The sequence below is a fragment of the Hirundo rustica genome, chromosome 12 (genome assembly GCF_015227805.2).
Source record: "Hirundo rustica isolate bHirRus1 chromosome 12, bHirRus1.pri.v3, whole genome shotgun sequence".
Taxonomy (NCBI): Eukaryota; Metazoa; Chordata; class Aves; order Passeriformes; family Hirundinidae; genus Hirundo; species Hirundo rustica.
In genome coordinates, this window is record NC_053461.1 from 20,350,118 (window position 1) to 20,371,164 (window position 21,047).

The following is a 21,047-nucleotide window of genomic DNA, read 5'->3' on the forward strand; positions in this document are numbered from 1 at the left end:
ACACCGAGCACTCCTGGGGCACTCCAAGCACACCCTGAGCACTCCTGGGGCACTCTGAGCACACCGGTCACATCCCGAGCAGAACTTGGCCACACCCCGCAGAGGCTACACAAGTGTGGCACACGGCTGGCACACAGCTGGCACACCGCTGGCACCCTCCAGAGCCTGCCCAGGGCCCTGCTCTTCCTCCCTGCCCCGGGACCCGCTGGAGCCCCCCAGGCTCTCCCCAGGAGCCCCCGGCCCAGTGGGGTCGGTACCAGGAGTCGGAAGCAGGCCCTGCTGCTGCCAGCTGCTCTCAGTGGTGCCCAGCACAGACCGGGACAAGCCCGGAGCCCACCCTGCACCCACCTCCCCCACTAGCCGTATTTAAGGAGGGGTAATTAATTAAGGCCGGGGTGATGCAGGCTGAGCCCCACCTGCGGCTTACCCGGCCCTGCCCCTGCTCGAGCATCGCCAGCTGTGTCTGCAGCTGCCCCACCTCGATGGTGGATGGAATCAGGGGGTCTCCGCCTCTCCCTGCTGCCAGGATGGGAGGAAAGTGAAGCCACAAACCAAGAGCAAGGAAAAAAAAAAAAAAATAGTGGGAAGAGACATAACCCAGCCAGTGCAGCTCCTCACAGCTTGGGTGTGAAGGGCTCTGGGGCTGTCTGTTTAGAATGTGAGTTTTTTACCTCCTCAGCAGCCATAAACAGCATGCAGAGCCCGGCTGCAGGGGCAGGAGACAGTGTCTGCATTGCCCAGGGCAGGGCAGGATGCCGTGGGGGGTAGGAGGGTGTGGGAAAGAAGCACAAGAAAGAGGCAGCCCATCTTCGGAAACCACAGACAACGGTTTTGAGAAAAGTTAAGCAGTTTATTCAACAGGATGAGTCCACACCCAACCAGTGGCTTCATCTACACGGCATCACCAGCACACACGAGGACCCACTCAGACACTCTAGCTGACGGCATCTCACCATACGTTACAGAGACAACACCGGAGGAGGAAGAGGAGGAGGAGGATGACCGGTACAGTGGGCAGCAGCCGGCGTTTCCCACGGCCTCCCGGCATAACCAACCCCGTCCCCACCACGCCTCGCAGCCCAGCCACGCAAAGCGAATCAGACTCGGGACACGTACCGCCGCCCCGCGAGAACCACAACACTGCTACTGAAACAGCACACCTGGGCCACACCACCCCCCACCCGGGACTCCAGCCGAAGGGACAAAGTGCACTCAGCACCGCCCCGGGACCGCGCTCAGGCACTGAGGGTCTGTGCAGGGCCGGGCCACGGGGCCACCGGGCACCCCTCGGTGCCATGGCACGGATGGATGGGCTGGGAGAGAGCCACCGGGCACCCCTCGGTGCCATGGCAGGATGGATGGGCTGGGACAGGGCCATGGTGGGATGGATGGGCTGGGACAGGGCCACGGGGCCACCGGGCACCCCTCGGTGCCATGGCAGGGATGGATGGGCTGGGACAGGGCCATGCTGGGATGGATGGATGGGCTGGGACAGGGCCATGCTGGGATGGATGGGCTGGGACAGGGCCATGGCTGGGGATGGATGGATGGGCTGGGATGGATGGGCTGGGGCAGGGCCATGCTGGGATGGATGGGCTGGGACAGGGCCATGCTGGGATGGATGGATGGATGGGCTGGGGCAGGGCCATGCTGGGATGGATGGGCTGGGACAGGGCCATGCTGGGGATGGATGGATGGGCCGGGGCAGGGCCATGGCTGGGATGGATGGATGGGCTGGGACAGGGCCATGGCACGGATGGATGGGCCGGGGCAGGGCCGTTCTGGGATGGATGGGCTGCTCCGTCAGGGTGCAGGAGCCGAGCCCAGACCCACACTGGCTCTGCTCTGCAGACAAACAGCTGCCCTCAGCAGCCACCCTTCGCGGGCTGCGGGCCCAGGACAGAGCTCAGCCCGCCCCGGCTCCAGTGGCAGCTCGGCCGTGGGTTGTCACAGTGAAGCTCTGTGAACTCTGAAGCCCACACACAGTCTGTGCCCTCAGGGAGGTACTGAGGATAGGAGTCAAGTCGCTCACAAACCATGAGCGAGTTCCAGTTATGATGCTCCTACAACGTATGCGGTTCAATCTTGTGCCAAGTTTGCTTACAGAAAAATACATTTCTTCCCTTAAATTTACAGTAGTTAAAACTACACTTGGAATACCGTATTACAAAGGGGGAGTTTATTCTCCAACAAAAAGTCTTGGTTCCCTTTTCATTAAACAGAAAAATGGAAGGACTTTAAAAGCAATCGCCCCCAGCACAACACAACTGCCCGGACGAACCCATGTGTGCACAGCCCCCAGGCCTGAACTCCAACCGCTTGTTTTGGTGCTCAAAAAGGCACTTAAAGATAAGAAAACAATTGTATTAAAAACCCACAACAAAACAAAACAAAGGAAAATGAAAGGCAATAATTTAATAGAAAGACACTGGAATTCGTACCGTATGGTCAAAAGTAAGGAGGGAGGAAATAAAACCCCTAATGAAGATGGGTTTGCTCTCAAGTCATCTCAGAAAGCATATAAAAAACAGAAAACTGGTAAAGTGAACGTTCTCCAGGAACTAAATGGAAACAAAAGTAATAATTACCGGCAATAGATACACAGCACTCGTGCCAAATGGGTCCTTCCCTCCCTAGCACAGGGCCCTGACCAGCCCAGCCTGGCTGAACGTCTGCAGCCGCTGCGCCAGGCCGGGCAGCGGCCAGGGCCTGCGCCAGGAAAGGGGGATGATGGAGAAATAAACACCAACAACTGTGGTCCTTACAAACGCCAAGGACGTTCACAGACAAGCACACACACCGTCTGCCCTGCCAGCGTGACAGGGAGGGACATGGGCAGAGCTGCTCCCCACGGGCTCTGCGAGGGGTGCCGGCGGCTTCGCTTCCCTTCGGGATTACTATTATTATTACTGGGTTTATTTTTACATTGAGCTACCTACTAAGTGCAAAGGTTTGTTGAGTGGCATCGGCTTTATCTAATTTTAGCCTATTTTTGTACAGTTTACAGGTTAACAGTTACTTTTGAGCAGTTAAGCAAGTACAGCAATATTTACAGGGCTGGCAGCGCGGGGCGTGAGGGGACAGGCGCGACGGGCACGGGACAGGCACCAGCCGCTCCCAAGGGCCTGCCACGTGTGCTCTGTGCCCGGTGCGCAGGGGTGCAGCTCTGGAGGTGCAGATATGGGGGTGCAGCTGTGGAAGTGCAAGCATGGAGCTACAGAGGTGCAGGTGTGAATGTACAGGCAGGCGGTGCGAGCTGCCCGGCCGACACACGAGCCACGGCAGGACCGATGGGTTCTGCCACCCTGCTCAGCGCCTCCGCTGCCTTCTGGCAGTCAGGCTGCTTCTCCTGCAGAGCTCGGGCCTGCAGCAGCGCTGGAGAGATGAGGATAATGAAGGGGGGACAAAGCAAAGCCTCAGGCAGGGTAGGTGGCTCCTGGGTGAGTCGGGAGGGTTTACAGGCGTCTTTGCCCAGGCACAGAGCAGCAGGATCACAGATAGCAGGGAGGAAGGATGAACGTTAGGAGACATTAGCACGTGGCCATGGGGAAATGCCAAATCAAACCATGGGGCATTGCATGGAAATCTGTACAAGGAAAAGCTGCAGGAGAAGCACGGAGCATCTTGGATTCAGTGCTTACAGAGGAGTCCGGATTATCAGACAGGACCATGCAATCCCCCAGCCTTCTGCATATTTTTTTCTCTGGGTAAAACAAAATGTAGATTCCTTTGCATAAACTCAAACAGTTGTATTATATGGTACAGTACAGAAAAGTGCAAAGTATCACCCATCAGATCAGTTTTGTATCTGATGAGGTCAAACACGGCTCATGCTTCTCATGCAGGACAACCACTCTGACCCGAGACCCCTCCTCGCTGCTCAGGCCTGACTCTCGAGAGACCATTGGGTTGGGTTTTGATTTTAAAAAAAAAAAAAAAAAAAGGAAAAGAAAGGGGAAAGGGAGATGAAGAATCTCCAAACTCTGTAAGTTACTCCATGCTTTACCACAGGTTTGGTCACTAGTCCTTGTTCACTCTGAGAACTTGCAGAGAAGCAGCGTTCCACGGTCCCGGTGCAGCGCAGCGTCCTCCTCCTGCGTGAGGCGATGGCACACACTCACTGTCCCACTCGTGACACCCACTTCACTCCATTCCCATTCACGGCACACACCTTGCTTTGCCCCTGCTGCCAGCGCATCACGGGCACACGAAGACATCTCAGGATTCGGGATTGCAAAGACTCCAGCTGGCTGGACACACATGGTCATGTATGGATTTCCAGCTCTTCTCCACAGCCCAGCAGTGAACAGACCCCACTGTATTCCCATCCTTTTTTTTTTTTTTTTTCCAATGCCAAGAGGTACAGAAAATAAATTCCAGGATGGCCTTGTATTGCTTGACGCACAGCTGCTGCAGTGTGGGCTTCCACGTGCACACAGACAGCCTTGGAAACCCAGACCAACCCACTGTCTCAGGAGAGGACATTTCAGAGCCAGTTTCTGAGGTAAATCTACTGTTTTAAAAAGTCACTGAATTCTGTACACGTTGTTTCTAATATATACTTCTACACCGCATGCTCTCCAGTGCCGACGCGCAGACGCGCCGTCTCCTCCTGCCGTAGGACTGCAAGCTCGGGAAGCGTTTCTGCATGGATGGGGTGTGTGCACACCTATGTACATACACACACACTCACGCGTACGTCCAGCACCAGGCCCCGCACGCCTTTCCTGTCACGGAGGCTCCCCGGCAGGGCTCTGACCGCCGCGCACCCGGCCAGGCTCCGCCGCCCCGCTCCCGCCGCAGTCCCCGCGCCCCGGCCTACATGGTGCCCGATTTATCTGCCGAGCCGCTGGGGAAGAGCTTCTCGGTGGGGGTGACGGCGGGGCTGCCCACGCCCGAGCTGCTGCTGCTGCTGGAGCGGTGCTGCACCACCGGCCGCACCGGCCGCATGGGCGGCGGCCGCAGCTGCGCCCCGGCCAGCCGGGCCGACAGCGCCGGCTTGAAGGTGGTCATCATCTCGGCGGTGGAGCTGCTGCTGCGCCGCATGGCCGCGTCGGGGTCCCGGATCAGGATGGTGTGCAGGGGGCTGGCCGGCTCCGAGTTGGCGGCGCCCATCGGGGGGTTCTTCATGGGCTCCAGCGTGTCCAGGACCACGTCGGGCGCCTGCTTGGCCGTGTTCTGCCTCTCCAGCTCCCGCAGCTCGTTCAGCGCCGTGCTCATCGTCTTCTCGATGTCCTGGGAACGCCAAAGGGACGTCAGCGCTGCGCCGCAGCACCACCCGCCCTCCTGTGCTCCCCGCCCCGCTACCCTGGCACGCGGGTCTGCAGAGGGGGTCTCTGATCCGAGAGCTCCCAGGGGAAACAGGAGCTAGGGGAGAAGGTGTGAAACCCGAACCGGCTGCACAAAGGTGCCCTGTGCTGCCCAGGTCAGCAGGAGCTCGGCCACCGGCTCCAAAGGAGGTGACTCCTGAGCACCAGTAGCGATGGGGTGAACACCAGCCTGCCCACCCAGCTCCCCCCACAGCACTGAGGCTGGCTTTTCCTCACAAAAGAGGCCCTGCGGCCTCCATTGGATGTGTGGGGCTTCTGCTGTCCCTGTGCCCACAGGACAATGGCAATGGCAATGGCAGGGATGCACACAGGGGTGTTTATGGAGTGAGTGGCACAACAGCAGCTCACGTGGATATACGAGAGGCAGCAACAAGGCCTGAGGCAGCTGAGGAGAGATTGGCTCCAGCCCCTCACTGCCCACCCACCTCCAGGCTCCCACAGTCTGTCCACAGGGATCCCCCAGAAGGTGAACCCAGGTCAGGCAGAAGTGCCCATGCACAGGGAATGACCTGCTGCCTATGGCTACACTGCTGGGGTGTCCTGCACAAATGGAGAGGTCCTGGTTTGCCTTTGCTTAAATCCACCTTAACTTAATTAAGGCCACTAACTCAGCAAGATCATCAGAGAAGCAATTTAAGGCACCAGAGTCAACTGTTTGAAAAGTCACTCTAGTTAATGCTGTCCGGGTGTAGACAAGTCCTGAATTTTACACCTACAAAATGCTTGGCCAGCCTCAGATAACGTTCAAAGGATCAGCTGAAGGGAAATAACTATCAAGTTAGCTCCAATTCATTCTATTAAGCTCCTAAGATGATGAGTGAAAATATTCTCCCAGAGAATCCTCAGGACTCCCAAGCCCAGCAGCTCCACAGGCCTCAAGGTGAAAATTTACATCAGCTGGGTGAGCACCTTCTACAAGAACAACCAACACAGCTGGGTGTGACAGCAGCACTGTAGCAGTGTCCGAGGTGAAGGGGCTCCGGGCACAGTGAGTTCTGCTTCAGCCGCTCGGTCCCTTCCCAGCCCTCTTACCTCAGCAAGAGCTTCTGCTTCCAGGGATTTCTGATCTCCAAGGCTGCTGTGCCGGGTGGATCCACAGGTCGATCTCAGAGGGTGGCTGTCAGCCAGGGCCTTCCTGTCTGGGAAATTGATGCTGCCCGCGCTGCCGAACGTCGCCATCCTGCGCTTCTCGGGACTCTCGATCCTGCCCCTGTTGAGGGGGATCTTGTGGGGGCTGCTGGGGCAGGCTGCTGCTCGAGGAGGGGTGTCAATGCCGGGCCCCATCCCTCGGGGCGGGCTGTGGGTGTCCCCGCCGCTGCGGCGCCGGGGGATGGCCGCACCGTCAGACCTCAGTCTCACTCTGCAAAGAACCCAGCGCGACAGCAGGTCAGCCTCTGTCAGCAATGCTGCAATCCATCGCTCAGCCCTGAGTTCAGCTCAGACCAAATCCCAGCCTTCCGGCTTCAGAGGACTCAAGCAAGGGGGAAGACAAATACTTCAGCCAGTACCAAGAAAGGGACAGCATCAAATCATAGGAGTAGTTTGGGTTGAAAGGGACCTCAAAGGTCAGCTTGTTTCAATCCCCTGCCATGGGCAGGGACACCTTCCACTATCCCAGCTTGCTCAGGGCCCCACTGTATCCTCTGTAAATGTTAAATCCCCGTTAGCAGTGCACATGAAATCCCCTCCAAGCTGATATTACCCTGCAGAGCTTACTGGAGCTTTCCCTCCCATCCTGCCCTGCCCCACACCCCACTGTCCACACCTGTGACAGCGGCCACCTCCCTGGTCACAGAAATATGAGTTACCTGCCCATCACTCCCCCAAAGCCATAGTCCATGATATGATCTGTCGGTGACTGGATGTCGTTCTTGGAGGAGGCTTTATCGTCCAGCAGCGGCCCACTGCTCGCCTCACTGTCTGCCTTTTGGCTCAGGCTGTCGGAGAAGGCATCATCCCTAGGGAAAGGAGACCACAGCAGTGACAGGGCTGTGCCCTGGTGCATCCCTAGGCATCATCCCTAGGGAAAGGAGACCACAGCAGTGACAGGGCTGTGCCCTGGTGCATCCCTAGGCATCATCCCTAGGGAAAGGAGACCACAGCAGTGACAGGGCTGTGCCCCAGGGGAGCCACGCCAGTCTGAACATCACCACTTCAGTAGCTCCACACTTTGTTAACAAGGAGCTGGACCAAGGCCACCACGTCACTGGGAGCTTGGAAACAGTGCACATCTGCCTCCCTGTCCCCTGTGATGTGGCTGCCACCGTGATGACTCCAGATACAGTACTGTAAGAGAAGCAGCACCTGCAAAGGGCCCTGGGATGTGCCCACGGGCCAGGTGAGCACTGAACAATCCAGGCCAACACTCACAGGGACAAAGCCAGTGGTAAGCCTGGGCCACACCACACTGGGGAGTCAGTGAGAGGTGGGGTCTGGGCACACTGAGGTGCAGTGTTTAATACTGGTCTTTATCAGCCCAAATGAGAAACAAATGGAGCCAATACATGGAGAGGGAGAAGTGAACAGGCCCAGATTTCTCACCAAAGGCATTAAACCTCAGTAAAACTGACTGATTATTTCAGGTGACTGAAGTGGACTTTGTGCAAGTATATGACTAACAAGCCTCACTTTACTCACATGTCTTGCACCACGATGTACTGGTGGGGAATGAGCCCGTCCACCCCGTTGTGTCTCCCTTCCCACCAGTCTTCCGATGCCCGATGGTACAGCAGGAGCGAGGCCCCTTTCTTGAAGGAGAGCTCCCGTGGAGATCGTCCAATGTAGTCAAACTTGGCAATGGCCTCAATCTGCTCCACCTCTGCACAGGAGAGAGGCACAGCGAGAGAGCAGCTCAGCTCAGCCACACACGGGAGGATGAACCCTAGAGGACACCTCACCCGGGCAGTGGTGCCCAGAGATCACACTGAGCACAAAAGCCTTCTTGTTTTAGACTGATCAATTCTCATTGCTGTTCCAGGCTTTCTGGGACCTCAGACACACACACTACTGGCAATTCCAAACAGCTACAAACCAGATGGGGGGCAGCAGGAGTCTCCCTCAGTGCACATGGCATCCTCGCCCGTACTCCCATTTTCTGCCTTTGGCTACAGAACCCCATTATCCTCCAGCCTGAGATTTTGTCAAGCTGTGTCAGATGCTGTGATCCAACCCCACTTACCTTCTCTTCCCTTCCTTATCCTAGAGACAGTTTGGCCTGAATTATTGATGAGCAACTAATGCTCCTTTGGGGATCGCCATGGAAATAACGATACCAGCTCCAGCCAGGCAGCTGCTCTGCACGCTGCCATCTGCAGCACTCTGCCTTGCTGTTTCCCAACTTTTCCTAACATGAGCTCTACCAAACACCCGTGACTCACAAACTGGGAGCTCAGGGCCTGAAATACAGGAGGACTGAGACAGAACTTCACTTTGGAAGGTCGTGAGCACACCAGGGTCCCCCCTAAGCCTCTGGCCAAGGGTGTCACAGCAGCAGCTGCTGAGGCACTCAATGGCACTGAGGAGCCGGTGAGAGAGCCTGGCTCCTGTGGAGACCTGTTTCCAGCTGGGGGACACAGAATCCTAAAGAAACCATTGCAACAACTGCAAAGCAGCAACAGTGTCTGCTCGTTAACCCGGGTGACCCGCACTGTGCCTTGTTTGGGTGGCAGACTGCTGCCACTCCCCAGCCACTGCTGGAGCATTAACACACCTTGATAATCTGAGACAGTGGATCATTTCAATCCCCACCTGGAGACTGGCAGACAGAAAATGACAAAGTAAAACAGGGCAAGCCCACACAGTCCCTCTAATCTGCCTCATTCTCATTCAACATGGAAACTTGTTCTGCCCCATCACTGACTGTGCACTCAGCAGCCATCAGAGTGTGACCCAACACCCACCTCAGGGACCAAACCCACATGGAGGAGGGGACACCAAAGGAGGACACGGGAGATGCTGCATCAGACCCTCATCCCATTCCAGCCCCACTTGGGACAGGCCCGGCCACTTCACCAGATTCATCCTCCCCACCTTAAGCAACCCCCATAAGAGGGCAGTGTCTGGGAACACCACAGGGGGATCAGTACAGGGTGTTCTGGAGGAGACAGAGCCAGGAGACTCCCACAGCCCTGACACAATGCTGGGCTACCAGCAAAGAGTGCATGCAGGGCAAGGGGAGAGGGAATACGTAAACCCACAAATACAGCCACTCCTCTGCTCTGCACTTGGCACCACAGTTAATCACTCAGAAACCCCAATCCGAGCCATTAACGTGGCCACCCAAGTGTGAAATTGGCTGCACAGCAGCTCCCTCGCCTCCCTTTGCCAGGCCTGTCAGCTCCTGCCTGGAGCTGAGAGCAGGCCTGGAGCTGCCCAGCCCCATGTGCCCTTCCCTGTGCCTTTCCCTGTGCCCAGAGCCACCTGGCCCTGCATGCCCTTCCCTGTGCCTAGAGCCACCTGGCCCTGCATGCCCTTCCCTGTGCCCTTCCCTGTGCCCAGAGCCACCTGGCCCTGCATGCCCTTCCCTGTGCCCTTCCCTGTGCCCAGAGACACCTGGCCCTGCATGCCCTTCCCTGTGCCATTCCTCCTGCTGTGTTCTGTCGAGGCAGGACACAGGCAGGGCACCACAGCTGTCAGAAGCAGAAGGTGCTCAGCCCCCCAGGGCCTTTCCAAGGCAGCAATCCCTGCCACGGTTCCCTGCCCCACAGCAGTGCCAGCGGCATTTCCCGAACTGCCCCCTGCAGCTGGTGCTGCTGGCACGTGGGAAGCACAGCGCTGCCTCCTGCTCCAGCCCGGCCCTGCCAGCCCCTGCAGCCTCTGTCCTGCAGTGCTGGCTGCTCTCCTGCATGCACAGCTCTGCTGGCACGGCCCCAGCCCCTGCTCACCATCGTCACTGGTGTGCGGCTCCGTCCCGTTGTCGTGGTCCACCTCATCGATGGTGCCCGGCTCGCTGTGCGGGCTGTCACTGCAGAGGAACACATCAGGCTGTCACACAGCAAGCGACACCGCTCCCAACACACTCAGCACACCTAGGGCTGCCCAGGGAGGTGCTGGAGTCCCCATCTCTGGACGTGTACAAGAAAGGACTGGATGTGTCTAAGGGACAAGGTGGTGCCCCAGTCTTGGAGGTCTTAACCTAACTAATGCTGTGATTTGTGATTCTCTGATTCTCTGATTTCAAATCACAGCAGATCCCCAAACTTGCTCTGAGAACAGCAGACACACCATGATTGCTGGCCCCAGAATGTCAGGTTCTGTTGGCTCTTGTGTCTTCAGCAGTGTTTGACAAAACTCAAAGTGACACCAAGTTAAATGCCCCTAATTCATAGTGAGCTTTAGCTCCTCTGCTGCACCAGGAAGGACGGTGGCAGGTGACCAGTATCAGGCATGGTGAGGTCTCAGAAATGTATGAAACTTGCAGGATCAGTTCAAGTCTGTTATTGATCTTGGTTTGTTAAACCCAGACCTGAATGCTGGGTTAGAATTCCAGCAAAAAAGGGAACTGGAAGGTTTGGGTTAACCTTGGGCAAGTGATTTCATCCACCCAGCAAATTATGATGGAACTATGGGTATTTACTCAAAATTTCCAGCCTAGGAGGAATTTGGATAGAATTCACCTAAAATTCTGTTTTGCTGAAGACGCTCCTGTGGACCTGCAGCTCAGATAATCTCCATCAATAATAGTATTTGGACTGGACAAAGTTTCCTCTGATGTTTTTTACTGCGATTTTTAATACTGAGTCAGCACAAGAAAATGAAATACCCGGTGAAACTGCCTGTTTTGACTGCTAAGATTGAATCAAACGGTGAGTGTGCCCGATGAAGGTGTCTGTACCCAGGAACCCTGCAGAGAGCTCACCAGTACTCCTCCCCTCCGGTCATGCACTTCTCGTAGACGGGCCCTTCCAGCTCCCGGTGGCTGGGGAAGATGCCCTCGTGGTGAATGATGATGGTTTTGATGACCTCATTGACATGGGCCTGGCAGGACACCGGATCCTGCCCGTCGGGAATGTGCATCAGCGTGGGCCCGAAGCAGATGGCCAGGTTGTAGGGATCCATCATGTTCTCATCGCTGTACTGGGACAAGCTGCAAGCACACGAGTGAGGGAGCTGCCGTTCCCCTGCCCTAAAGCCCCCTGTCACCGAGCTGTCCCCTGCCCGGGCACGCAGCCACCACGCCTCAGCTGTGGGGAACAAGCCCAGCACAGCTGCCCACGGCAACACCGGGAAGGGCTCATGCAGCAAAGACGGGGAAGGCCTGGCAAAAGGGACAGCAAGGAGGAACTGGGTGAAGCAGGACTCACTGGTTAAGGAAAGCAAAGAGGTATCTCATGACCACGATGACAGCCCGAGGCAGAGTGACAATGATCTGCTGGATCTGGTGCACTCTCTCTGCAGGGTTCTCAATTTCTGGAACACATGGAATAGAAAGCACATCCTTAAAAATCTCCTCAGGACCAGACAGCTCAGCACCAGAGGGACTTGTTCCAGATCTAGTGGCCCAGTAAGCGAGGAAAACAAAAGCCTGTCTCCAGAGGTCATCCATGAGTTTGGTCCCAAGGTGCAGGAGGAGCATGGGGACACTGCTCCTGCAGAGGGGAATTCCTACGTTCAGATGCAGTACGAACTGCAAATAAAGACGTTTCTGTGGGTTTATTTTTAAAATAATGTTTATGCATTATTCATTTCATTCCTCAACAACTCCTCTGTTCCTCAAAAGCCTGAGTCAATGTGACACTGAAAACAGAGCACTGCTTGATTTTCTAGGGCAGATTTTTAAATGAGGTTTTATTCAGGTTACCCTTCTGGGTTATGCCTTGGATCCTTCTGAGCCCTTCCACTCCTGTCTCCTACTGCTCTGAATAGGAATTAGGAATCCCTAGGAAATAGGTTAGCTGAACCAGTGCTGAGTCAGTACTTTAGGTTCTCTGCTCTCCACAGGGGTGCAGAGCCCGGAGCTGCCATCAGACACCTGCTCCCTCCCAAGGGAAGGGGGGTGACTCAGGCTGCCCTGCCCTAAGCTGTCCCTGTACTCTGTAGAGTTAATCCTGTGGCTGCTGTTCCACGGGAAGCAGAGGACAAGCACCAGAGCTTTTGTGGGGCAGACGGATCACACAGAAGTGCTCGTTCTGGCTCAAACTATGCCATTGGCTAACCACAATAAAATTCACTGACAACATGTAGCTAGGCTGCCATTTAATCAAAATTCTGAGCAAAATCTGGCCTCAACACCAAGATGGATAGCTTTATAGTATTTCACATGGGGAATTTTTCCATTTGATTTATCCCATTATTGCCTGCTGGGTTCTCGACTTCTTCAGTTTGGTTTTACGTAAGAGGATATTTGTTAAAAAAACCCCAACTAAATACAAACTGGATAAACCCCTATAACAATAGATATCTGTTCTGACACCCAGAAGAACAAACTCTCAAAGCACTTGCCTTTCTCACTGAGCAAAATGTTTTGACTGGGCATAACTCAGGAATTAACAGGGTACCCATCACCACTGCACACACAAGGACAGCCCCAGGTGGACTCTGCAAAGTGTCTTGTGACTGTCTATTGTCCTTGTGCCTTTGAGGAGCTTCCACATGAACCCCCAGCCCTCCAACAGCAAAAGGAAAATTCTTCACCCTGCTTAGGCTGGGACACCAAGTATGCAGCCTGTGTTTATGTGTTTGTGTGGCACAGTCAGCTGTACTTCAGGTCAGATCTTTAACAGGAACAAGGCACTTTCATTTATTTAAAATCTATCCTTAATTTAAAAGGTTGCAAGAGCAGCAGGAAGAGAAAGATGAGGAAAAGGAAGATTCTTGTTAAAATGGGAAAAACAGAGAGAGATAACAGAATAACACCCAGAAAAATGACAGATGATGTTAGTAAAAAAAATTCTCAGAAGCTTAATAAATTATGCTAATTTGCATTAATTAGGGAGGGTGTCAAACACAAGCCTATCTGCAAGCACACAGGCAGCCACGTCACCAAGCACATTCTGGCACCTGAGGGGACCCATCCCCTTCTCCCAGGCTGTGCCCTCAGGCTTCCAGCTCTGCAGCCCCCCAAACTGCAAATCCCTGTCTAGGGCATGGAACTGGTGCAGAATGAACTTCCTTTGTCTGTCTCACATGTGTGCTGTGCTGCTTTACACATCTAAACCGAAGAGCAACGGTGAATTTCCTAAAGCTATACTACATAAACTACATAAAACAACTGTTCTTGAGAAATGAGAACACATTCTTCTGCTCTGGAACAAGCCCATCCCTGCGCCAGTGCCCTCCAGGTACCACCTGTCTCCCTCAGCATCACTAGATCCCAGCAGTTATGAACATGCACATTCAGAAGGGGCGGAAGCACCACGGGCAGTGAAGCTGAGAGAAGGCCCTGAGCAGGCATTCCCCCACTGCTGCCCCTACAGCTGAGACACCCCAACCCCCGAGGAGCCCAGCACCTCTCCTGTAACCCGTACCCACAACGGGCAGCACTTGCATCACCTCTGAAACTTCAAGCTCATTTTGCCTCCTTCCTTCACCTCAGAGAAGTAATTTCCCCTCTCCCTGCCCACAGTGCTGCCAGTGCACGCTCCTGACATCCTTTCCTAACAACTGCCATTGCCCACTGCCACCCTGCTCACAGCAGAAACCCCTCTCTGCAGACTCGGGTGTACCTGCCCCCAGTTAGTGCTTCTCTCATCCCACCCAGTTCTCCACAAAGAGCTGCCACACACACTTACTTATAGTAGATATCAAATCTTGAAACCTTTCCTTAGGAAAGAGGGGGTTTTCCAGTCCTCGGAAATACAGCTTCAAGACTCCAGCCACTGAGTTAATGTCTCGTTCATTCTGGTCATCGGCGAGGGGGTCTTCACCTGCCCAGAGAAAAGGTTTTATATCCAGCACCACCATCAGGCTGGACTGACACAAGTGGTTTTCCTCATTTAATGGAACACCCGAATTTCCCAGGGTTCAGAAACCCTTCTCATGTGCAATGGCAATGCTGATTTCTCCTGCAAACCAGTTTTACTGGGCGATTTCAAACCTGCTAGTGTCCCATAGCAGAAAGGGCTTTAACACAGGCTTTACACCATGGCTAATGCACCCAGCACACACCATCTCCCACCAGGGATCCCTGCTGTACCTGCACACCCCAGCTACAAACCTCTCTCAAACGAGTTCTTGATGTCGTTGACTTCCACCTGGGAGCCAGGGACTCTGAAGATGCCCTGCTGCTGGAGGCCTGGAAGAGAATAATGCTTTAGGAGAGATTTCTGGAACTGTTGGGCAATACCTGCAGGTGGAAACAGCAGAAGCCAGGAGAGGAGGCACCAGACAGGCTTGGACCAAGCAGGGACAGCCTGCTGCACCTCACTTCTGCTCATATTCTCCAACCAAGGCCCCAGATCAAGGTGCTGAAAGGGCTCATGGCCTGAAAGAACAACGCAACGTGGGCACGTGCTAATAAACCCTCACTGTTTGCCAGTCATCCAATGCTGCATGACAGCCAATGCCACTGGAACTCTAACCTGAGCCCATGGAGAACAGACTGCAGGCACCCCTGGGAGCCTCTGCTGGATCTCACTGCTCACTCAGGTACTTTACTCCCTGGCAGGTTTCTGTGCCCATGCTGAGTCAACTTACCATACAGATTGATGTAGCGGATGCAGCTTTCTACGACGAGTGGAATGGCCTGTCCTGAATCCTGCAGGAAAAGGAAAAAGAGAAGAATACTGGTTTACTGCTAACAAAGCATGGGAAATGCATTAAAGATTGCAAAACCAGAGATTTGAAAATCAGTGCCGTGGAGTTTAGTAAGAGGACAGGCAGGGAAAGGAGGTGTTACAACACGGAGCCATCAAAGAGCGCTGAGGATACCGTGTGCAGCCAGAAAGGCACAGGAAAGCTGTCACTAAGGTGTGTGAAACATTGCTGCTCCCTGCCTGGCTCAGACAGGAGATTGCCACGAGGGATCACAGCTATTCCACCCCAAAGCTGGAACACTGAGCTGAAATAAAACTTGTCTGTATCTGGCTGATGGAATAAGCTTCCCGTAACACAGCTTAGAACAACACTTCCACCTCAGGAAAGAGCCATTGTCAGCATGGAATGAAGTGCCCGAGTCTGAACCAGTGGTGTCTCTGGCTTCTCCCCAGGCCCCTTATGGCACAAGGGGACCATGGGCCACATCTGACAGCCCAAGTGGACACATTTCTCTTTGGGATTCTGGCTGTTTTTCCAGCAGAGCACAGTGGCATCTCTGGGCAATCCCCTCCGTCTCACAGTAAGTACCTGATTCCTCGTTCGCGCATTCCTCCTTCCTCTGAGCACACAAAAAAGCAGCAGAGTGGGAAAAAGAGAACAGATTAAGCAGGGATAAGTTCAGTTAGAGGTAAGCATCTCCTTTGGAGGCTGTGAACGCTCAGATGCAATGGCAGCTTAGCAGGGGCCAACAGAGGCTTTGGGGATGTCCACCCTCCCTCCCACAGCCCTTGGGCATGCTGCACCTCAGCCTCAGCGACCTGCAGGGACAGCCCCTCAGATTTCCTCCCTGTCTGAACCTCTGGCCTTCCCAGGAGCCCAAGGACAGGGCCAGACCTTGCCTGGGGCACAGGCAAGGCTCAGAGGAGGACACTGGGCAGCCATGGGGGCACTGGGTGACACGGGGACAACTGGCCCAGCTGCCTGTGAGGCTGTACACCCCAAGGGCAGGCAGCTGCCCCTCGAGGGGTCTCTGCTAGCACGGGACACTCCTGCTCAGATGGATTTCTAGAGCAGGTAATTCCTCCTTCTCAGTGCTGAACAGGCTGGGATTTAATAAGCATTACTTTTTAAAAACCAGTTTAAGTCAGGAATAATCACAGATCCTAAGGGGATTACAGGCTTTGCCAGCAGGGACAGCACTCCCAGTGCTGGCACTGTGTACAGACACTGCCCTCGGGCTTAGGGCTGAGCTTGAGGGAATAAACCCCAGCCAGATGATGCCTATTAGTCACCAAATCCAGCAGTTTGTCTTTACTGCTTCCCAAGGTGTTTTCACTGAAGCTTTCTCCAGAGCAGGATTACAGGACACCCCCTGGCAGGGATGAGCCAGCTGGGCTGGCTGTCACTGACGTATTTGTGTGTAAGGCTGAGCATCACCTCCCTAAAACACAGACACCCGTACAACAGGATTTCTACCCCAGGCTGACAGTCCTTGAAAGTGGGAGACACTTTCTGGGGTCATTTTATCTTCCTTCTCAGCCACAAGGATGGATGACCACCAAACCCACGTGGAAAAGAGGAATTGGGGTGTGTCTGCTGCTCCTCTGAGGGCTGGGCTGAGCCCATCTTTCTTCCCAGGGTGGGTAGGAGCAGCAGGACAATGAGGACACTCAGCCAGGACTGCCTCACACTGCACATGGCCACCAGCCATGGGTGGGGTGTGGAGCACACAGCTGAGGACAGAACACCAGGAACGCACAAGGGGAGCTGTGGAGAGAAATCATCCCCGAGGCCAGGCCGTGCTGGCCACGCCGGCTGGGTGCAGGCGGGCCGGGGGGACCCCCTGAGGATGGCAAGCAGCCAGGACAGGAAAGGCACCATTCCACTCCCAGCGTTCACAGACACTCCTACTGCAAGCCAGCAAGTACCTTAATGAACGTTTCCATATTGCCGTTAAAGAGCTTATGATTATAGACTGAGAGAGGCCTAGGTCTCCTCATTTTCTGTGGCTTAGGGGGAAGACATGGGGGCCTGGGAGGAAATGGAACAAAATAAATCAAAAAAACACCAACATAAATGCAATGACAGGGTGAGATCTCACAGGTTATAACTGAGAATAAGAAATCAAACGGGAAAGTGAGGATTTGACGTGTAGCTCCAGGCACCCTGCAGCCACTCCCACTGGTGTGTCCCACACACACTGCAGCAGGAAACCATTGCTGGTCAGCTGGATTTAACACCTGCCTCCCACCACCACCAGCAGCTCAGCACCCCCTCAGCCTAAAAAGGCACCAAGAGCTGAGGAGATACATCCAAAATAAACCACAGCTACTCCAGAAAATGCTGGGATATTCCTGTTTGTTCCTAAACAGATTTCATTCTGCTCACAGAAGAGGCCAGAATGAGGACAATGGGAACACCTCCACCTTCCTGCATCTAACTTCTGGAATCCCAGGGATGGGAATGACCCTCCCACTGCTAGTGATGAAGAAGCCAGGGAAGCCTGTGACACTGCAACACTCAGGATGTTGGACAGCTATTTTCATTAATGCTATTCCCAGTCCAATTCCTCTGGATAATGAAGGACATTCAGTGCCTAGATCTAGAAAAAGGAGAAAATCACCACAAAATCCCAATTTCCGCCCTGCCCTCTGCCCCAGGCTGTGCTGATGTCTGCATGGGAGAGAACACGACTGCAAACACACAAAACTGGGTGCTGGGAGCCTTCACGCAGGAGTTCTCACGGAACAGACATGGACACTTTACACAGAGCTCAGTGCAAAGGGGGCACCAGGGGTCTGCCGGTTCCTTAATCCGATGCCTCTAACTAAGCAACTTGACTCTACACTCCTACAGCTCCCAACCAGTCCCCTGAGTGGCTGGAGCGCAGCAGAGGTGACTGCTGCGCGCTGGGGCAGCCAGCCCTGCCCCACACCCCGCAGGGACCGTGCCTGCAGCCCCCAGCCGGGGCCCCAGGGCTGCTCCTCTCACCACTCACCAGGGACAGCTGATCCCACCGGGAGCGGGGCCAGCCCCTCAGAGTGCCACAGCCCGCACAGCCCCTGCTCCCCGAGGGTCCCTCTCTGTCCTGACAGCACCTGGGTGCCCCCTGGGTGCCCAGCCCTGACGCCACTCGGCCTGGTGCCGGCGGCACAAGGAGCCTCCTTCCTGCCTGGCAGGGCGGCCCAGGCTGCACCATCTGCTTCACCACTTCTAACAAGGAATGCGGCTTTTTTTTTTTTGCTGGCATTATAAATTTTATTAAACACAAACAAGGTTGGAACAAGCTCACACACAGGCTGTGCATGTTCTGGGGAGCTGTTTGGAGGCTTTGCTGGCCTGTGTCTTGCTGTCAGAACACCAGCACACTGCTAGCAAGCCACTGGAGCTCCGTGGAGATTTCATGGACTGGACACGGATCAAAGCCTCCCCTCTGTCACACTTACCCCAGCCCTATCTCCTGCAGTAGAGGGATGAAGTCTGTGATACAGGCATGCTCTGCACTCACAGCTAAAGCAGCCAGAGCTGGGAGAGGATTTCAGGGACATATGAAAGTCCCCAAAGGAAGAGGGAGGGCAGGGAGTGAGTGGACACCTTCGTGTCACCCTGCCTGAACACAACCCCACCTCAGCTACACTCCAGGGCACTGCACCGTGCTGACAGAGCACATCCAGGCACATGAGAGGCAGCCAGCCAGAAACCACACTGCAGCAGAACCCAGGGCTGCTTGCCATCGCCCTGATCCCAGCACTCCAGGCCATGCAGCTGGGAAGCAGGATGTGGGGCACAGGGGGGCCGGAGGTGGGTACCTGAACCCTGCACCAGCAGCAAAGCAAACCCCCCTTCCCACAGCCCCCTCCTGCACCAGCCCTCCCCAGGAGCAAGCAAGGGGAAGAAAGTGCTCACCTGGTTGTTCCACACTCAGCTCTTTCACCTGCAAGAAACACAAATTCCCATCATCTCTCACATCAGCCACCACCGAAGGACTGCAGAGCACAGCTGTGCTGGAGCTCACACCCTCCCTGCCGGCTCCTACACCCCAAGGAACGGCTTCTGCCAGAGAGAAGCTGCATTTGGGGAGGAGAGATGCCCACCTGGTGCCCCCACCATTAAAAGACAAATCAGATATCTGGAGGGAGAAGACTAGAATCTTCTGGGGGAGAAAAGGGAGAGGAAGGAAAGAGGCAGAGGGTGGGAGTGAGTGTCAGTCTCTTCTGCTGCAGAAGTATCCCAGCACTTCAGCACACAGTATCAGACCCAAAGAGCTTTCTCTATGTGCACTCCCAAAGAAAAGTGGGAGGAGTAATCCAAGGAAATCATGATGTTGTATGTCACTGGCTAGCCTGAGCAGCAGCAGCCAGGCCCAGAACTGACGGTCACCCAGGAGAACACACAGGGGTGAGGCTGACACGACACATGGTTTAAACCCTCCCAGGTGACTGGAGGATCCTCCCTGCACCCCTCCCCAACTCACCTTCTCCCAGAGTCTGCTTCAGCAGGTCGTGTTTAGCCTGCAGCTTTGTGATGAGGTTACTGCCATTCAGATACTCCTTAAATTTCTGGAATTAAAGAACACACAGGGTGGGTTAAGCACCACAGCCCCTGATGGATGTTCACTGTTGCCCAGGGGCTGCCAGGGGGCTCAGGAGGCTGCACCAGCTGTGCTGCAGGGCTCAGCAGGGTCTAATCACTTCTCCCTGCTCCAGCCACTGCCCTGATGGTCTTATTAGCCTGGTCTCCTTGGAGCTGCCCCTCCTGCCTGGGAACGCAGGGAGGGACAGAGCTCAAAGCTGGCTTTCTTTTGTCAGGCTTCTGGGAACGGCTTGGGAAATCAAAGCAGCCCTCCCTGCACTGCCAAGGCTTCGCCTCTGTGCAAAACAACAATGCCAAGCAAGAACTCCCAGTGCCTGAGCCCTCCCAGGCAGGGACTGCCAGCAGGTGACACTCCTCCATGCAGCAGGTGACACTGCAGAACAATTGCCCATCCCACAGCGAGGCTGTCGGACACCCAGGAACGCTCCAGAGCGAGGCATTACACAGGTGAGAGCCGAGAGGAGACAAGAGATGGAAAACGGAAGACAGAGAATGGGAAAGATCAAATCTCTGAAAAAACCACTGAAGTAATCCCGAGCACAATTCCAAATGAAAATTACAATTTTCCCCCAATGTATAATAATATTATTAAGGGAAAGTAGAAGCTCTTCTATGCACATGTAATACATCACAAGATGTATTAACCTAGGCTATGACCCACGCTGAAATGAGGGAGACTCCTGGTGAACTCATGGCTGTTGCCTGTATCTCAGGTACCAGAGCAGAGACCTGAGCTCTGCCTGGGAGAGCAGCATGAGAGCTGCAGGGCAGAAACACACACCACAGCCCAGCTTTTGTGCCTTCCTTGGCATGGAAGATGGCTTCCTTCAGCTCATCTGTGGGCCAAGGGCAAATTTAAGCTGTATAGGCTAGAGAGGAAGACTTGGCTCATAGCTCGCAGTCCTGAAGAGACCCTGGATGGTGGCCCATGCTGAGGCCATCTCTGCAGTCTGAGCCCTGCTCTGAGCCTCTCCTACTCCACTCAGTAAGTTTTCAGTCTCATCTCTGGCTGCTCCAGTTGTTCCTCCAAAGAGAAAAACAAGGCAGGCACTGGATTGTCAGTCCTTATGTAGTGCCCTGCAACTGAAATGCATTCCAGACCCAAATCTGACAGAAGACAAGCACTTAAAGAGACTGAATTGGTTCTTGCTCTTCACTAATGAGCACTTAACTGAGCCTCAGCCCTGGCAATTAATGCTTTGTGTCCTGTATGGCCTGAGCTGAGACTCACAGTGAAATAGAACATTTCAGTCTCCTGCTGGTTGGCTCTCCTCTTGGCAATGTTGATTTTGCTCATGTAGGTCTCTGATGCAGCTGATTTGACCGACTCAGTGGAGCGGCTGTGCTGGAAGGCATCTGAAACATCAAAATCTTCCACTGTCAGCATGTCCTGCAAGGTCTGCATCGTGGCATCCAGCGTTTTCCGTACCT

General features: G+C 54.6%; 1 protein-coding gene across 2 annotated transcripts in view; it reads right to left on the bottom strand.

Moving 5' to 3' along the window:
• Positions 1-829: 829 nt before the first annotated feature.
• Positions 830-21,047, bottom strand: part of SRGAP3 (SLIT-ROBO Rho GTPase activating protein 3) — a 70,358-nt gene continuing 50,140 nt past the window's right edge. Inside the window, exons 9-22 of one of the 2 annotated variants that reach the window (XM_040076004.2) lie at positions 20,848-21,045; positions 19,498-19,582; positions 18,930-18,957; positions 15,612-15,642; positions 14,964-15,024; positions 14,485-14,562; positions 14,060-14,194; positions 11,633-11,738; positions 11,188-11,415; positions 10,214-10,293; positions 7,968-8,148; positions 7,139-7,288; positions 6,363-6,690; positions 830-5,235 (exon numbers count right to left, since the gene is read on the bottom strand). In XM_040076004.2, coding sequence (XP_039931938.1) covers positions 4,819-5,235; positions 6,363-6,690; positions 7,139-7,288; positions 7,968-8,148; positions 10,214-10,293; positions 11,188-11,415; positions 11,633-11,738; positions 14,060-14,194; positions 14,485-14,562; positions 14,964-15,024; positions 15,612-15,642; positions 18,930-18,957; positions 19,498-19,582; positions 20,848-21,045 — 2,106 coding nt within the window. In that variant the 3' untranslated portion in view covers positions 830-4,818. Of the gene's footprint in view, positions 5,236-6,362; positions 6,691-7,138; positions 7,289-7,967; positions 8,149-10,213; positions 10,294-11,187; positions 11,416-11,632; positions 11,739-14,059; positions 14,195-14,484; positions 14,563-14,963; positions 15,025-15,611; positions 15,643-16,951; positions 17,055-18,929; positions 18,958-19,497; positions 19,583-20,847; positions 21,046-21,047 lie in introns of both variants that reach the window. The other variant, XM_040076003.2, reaches the window with a different exon arrangement.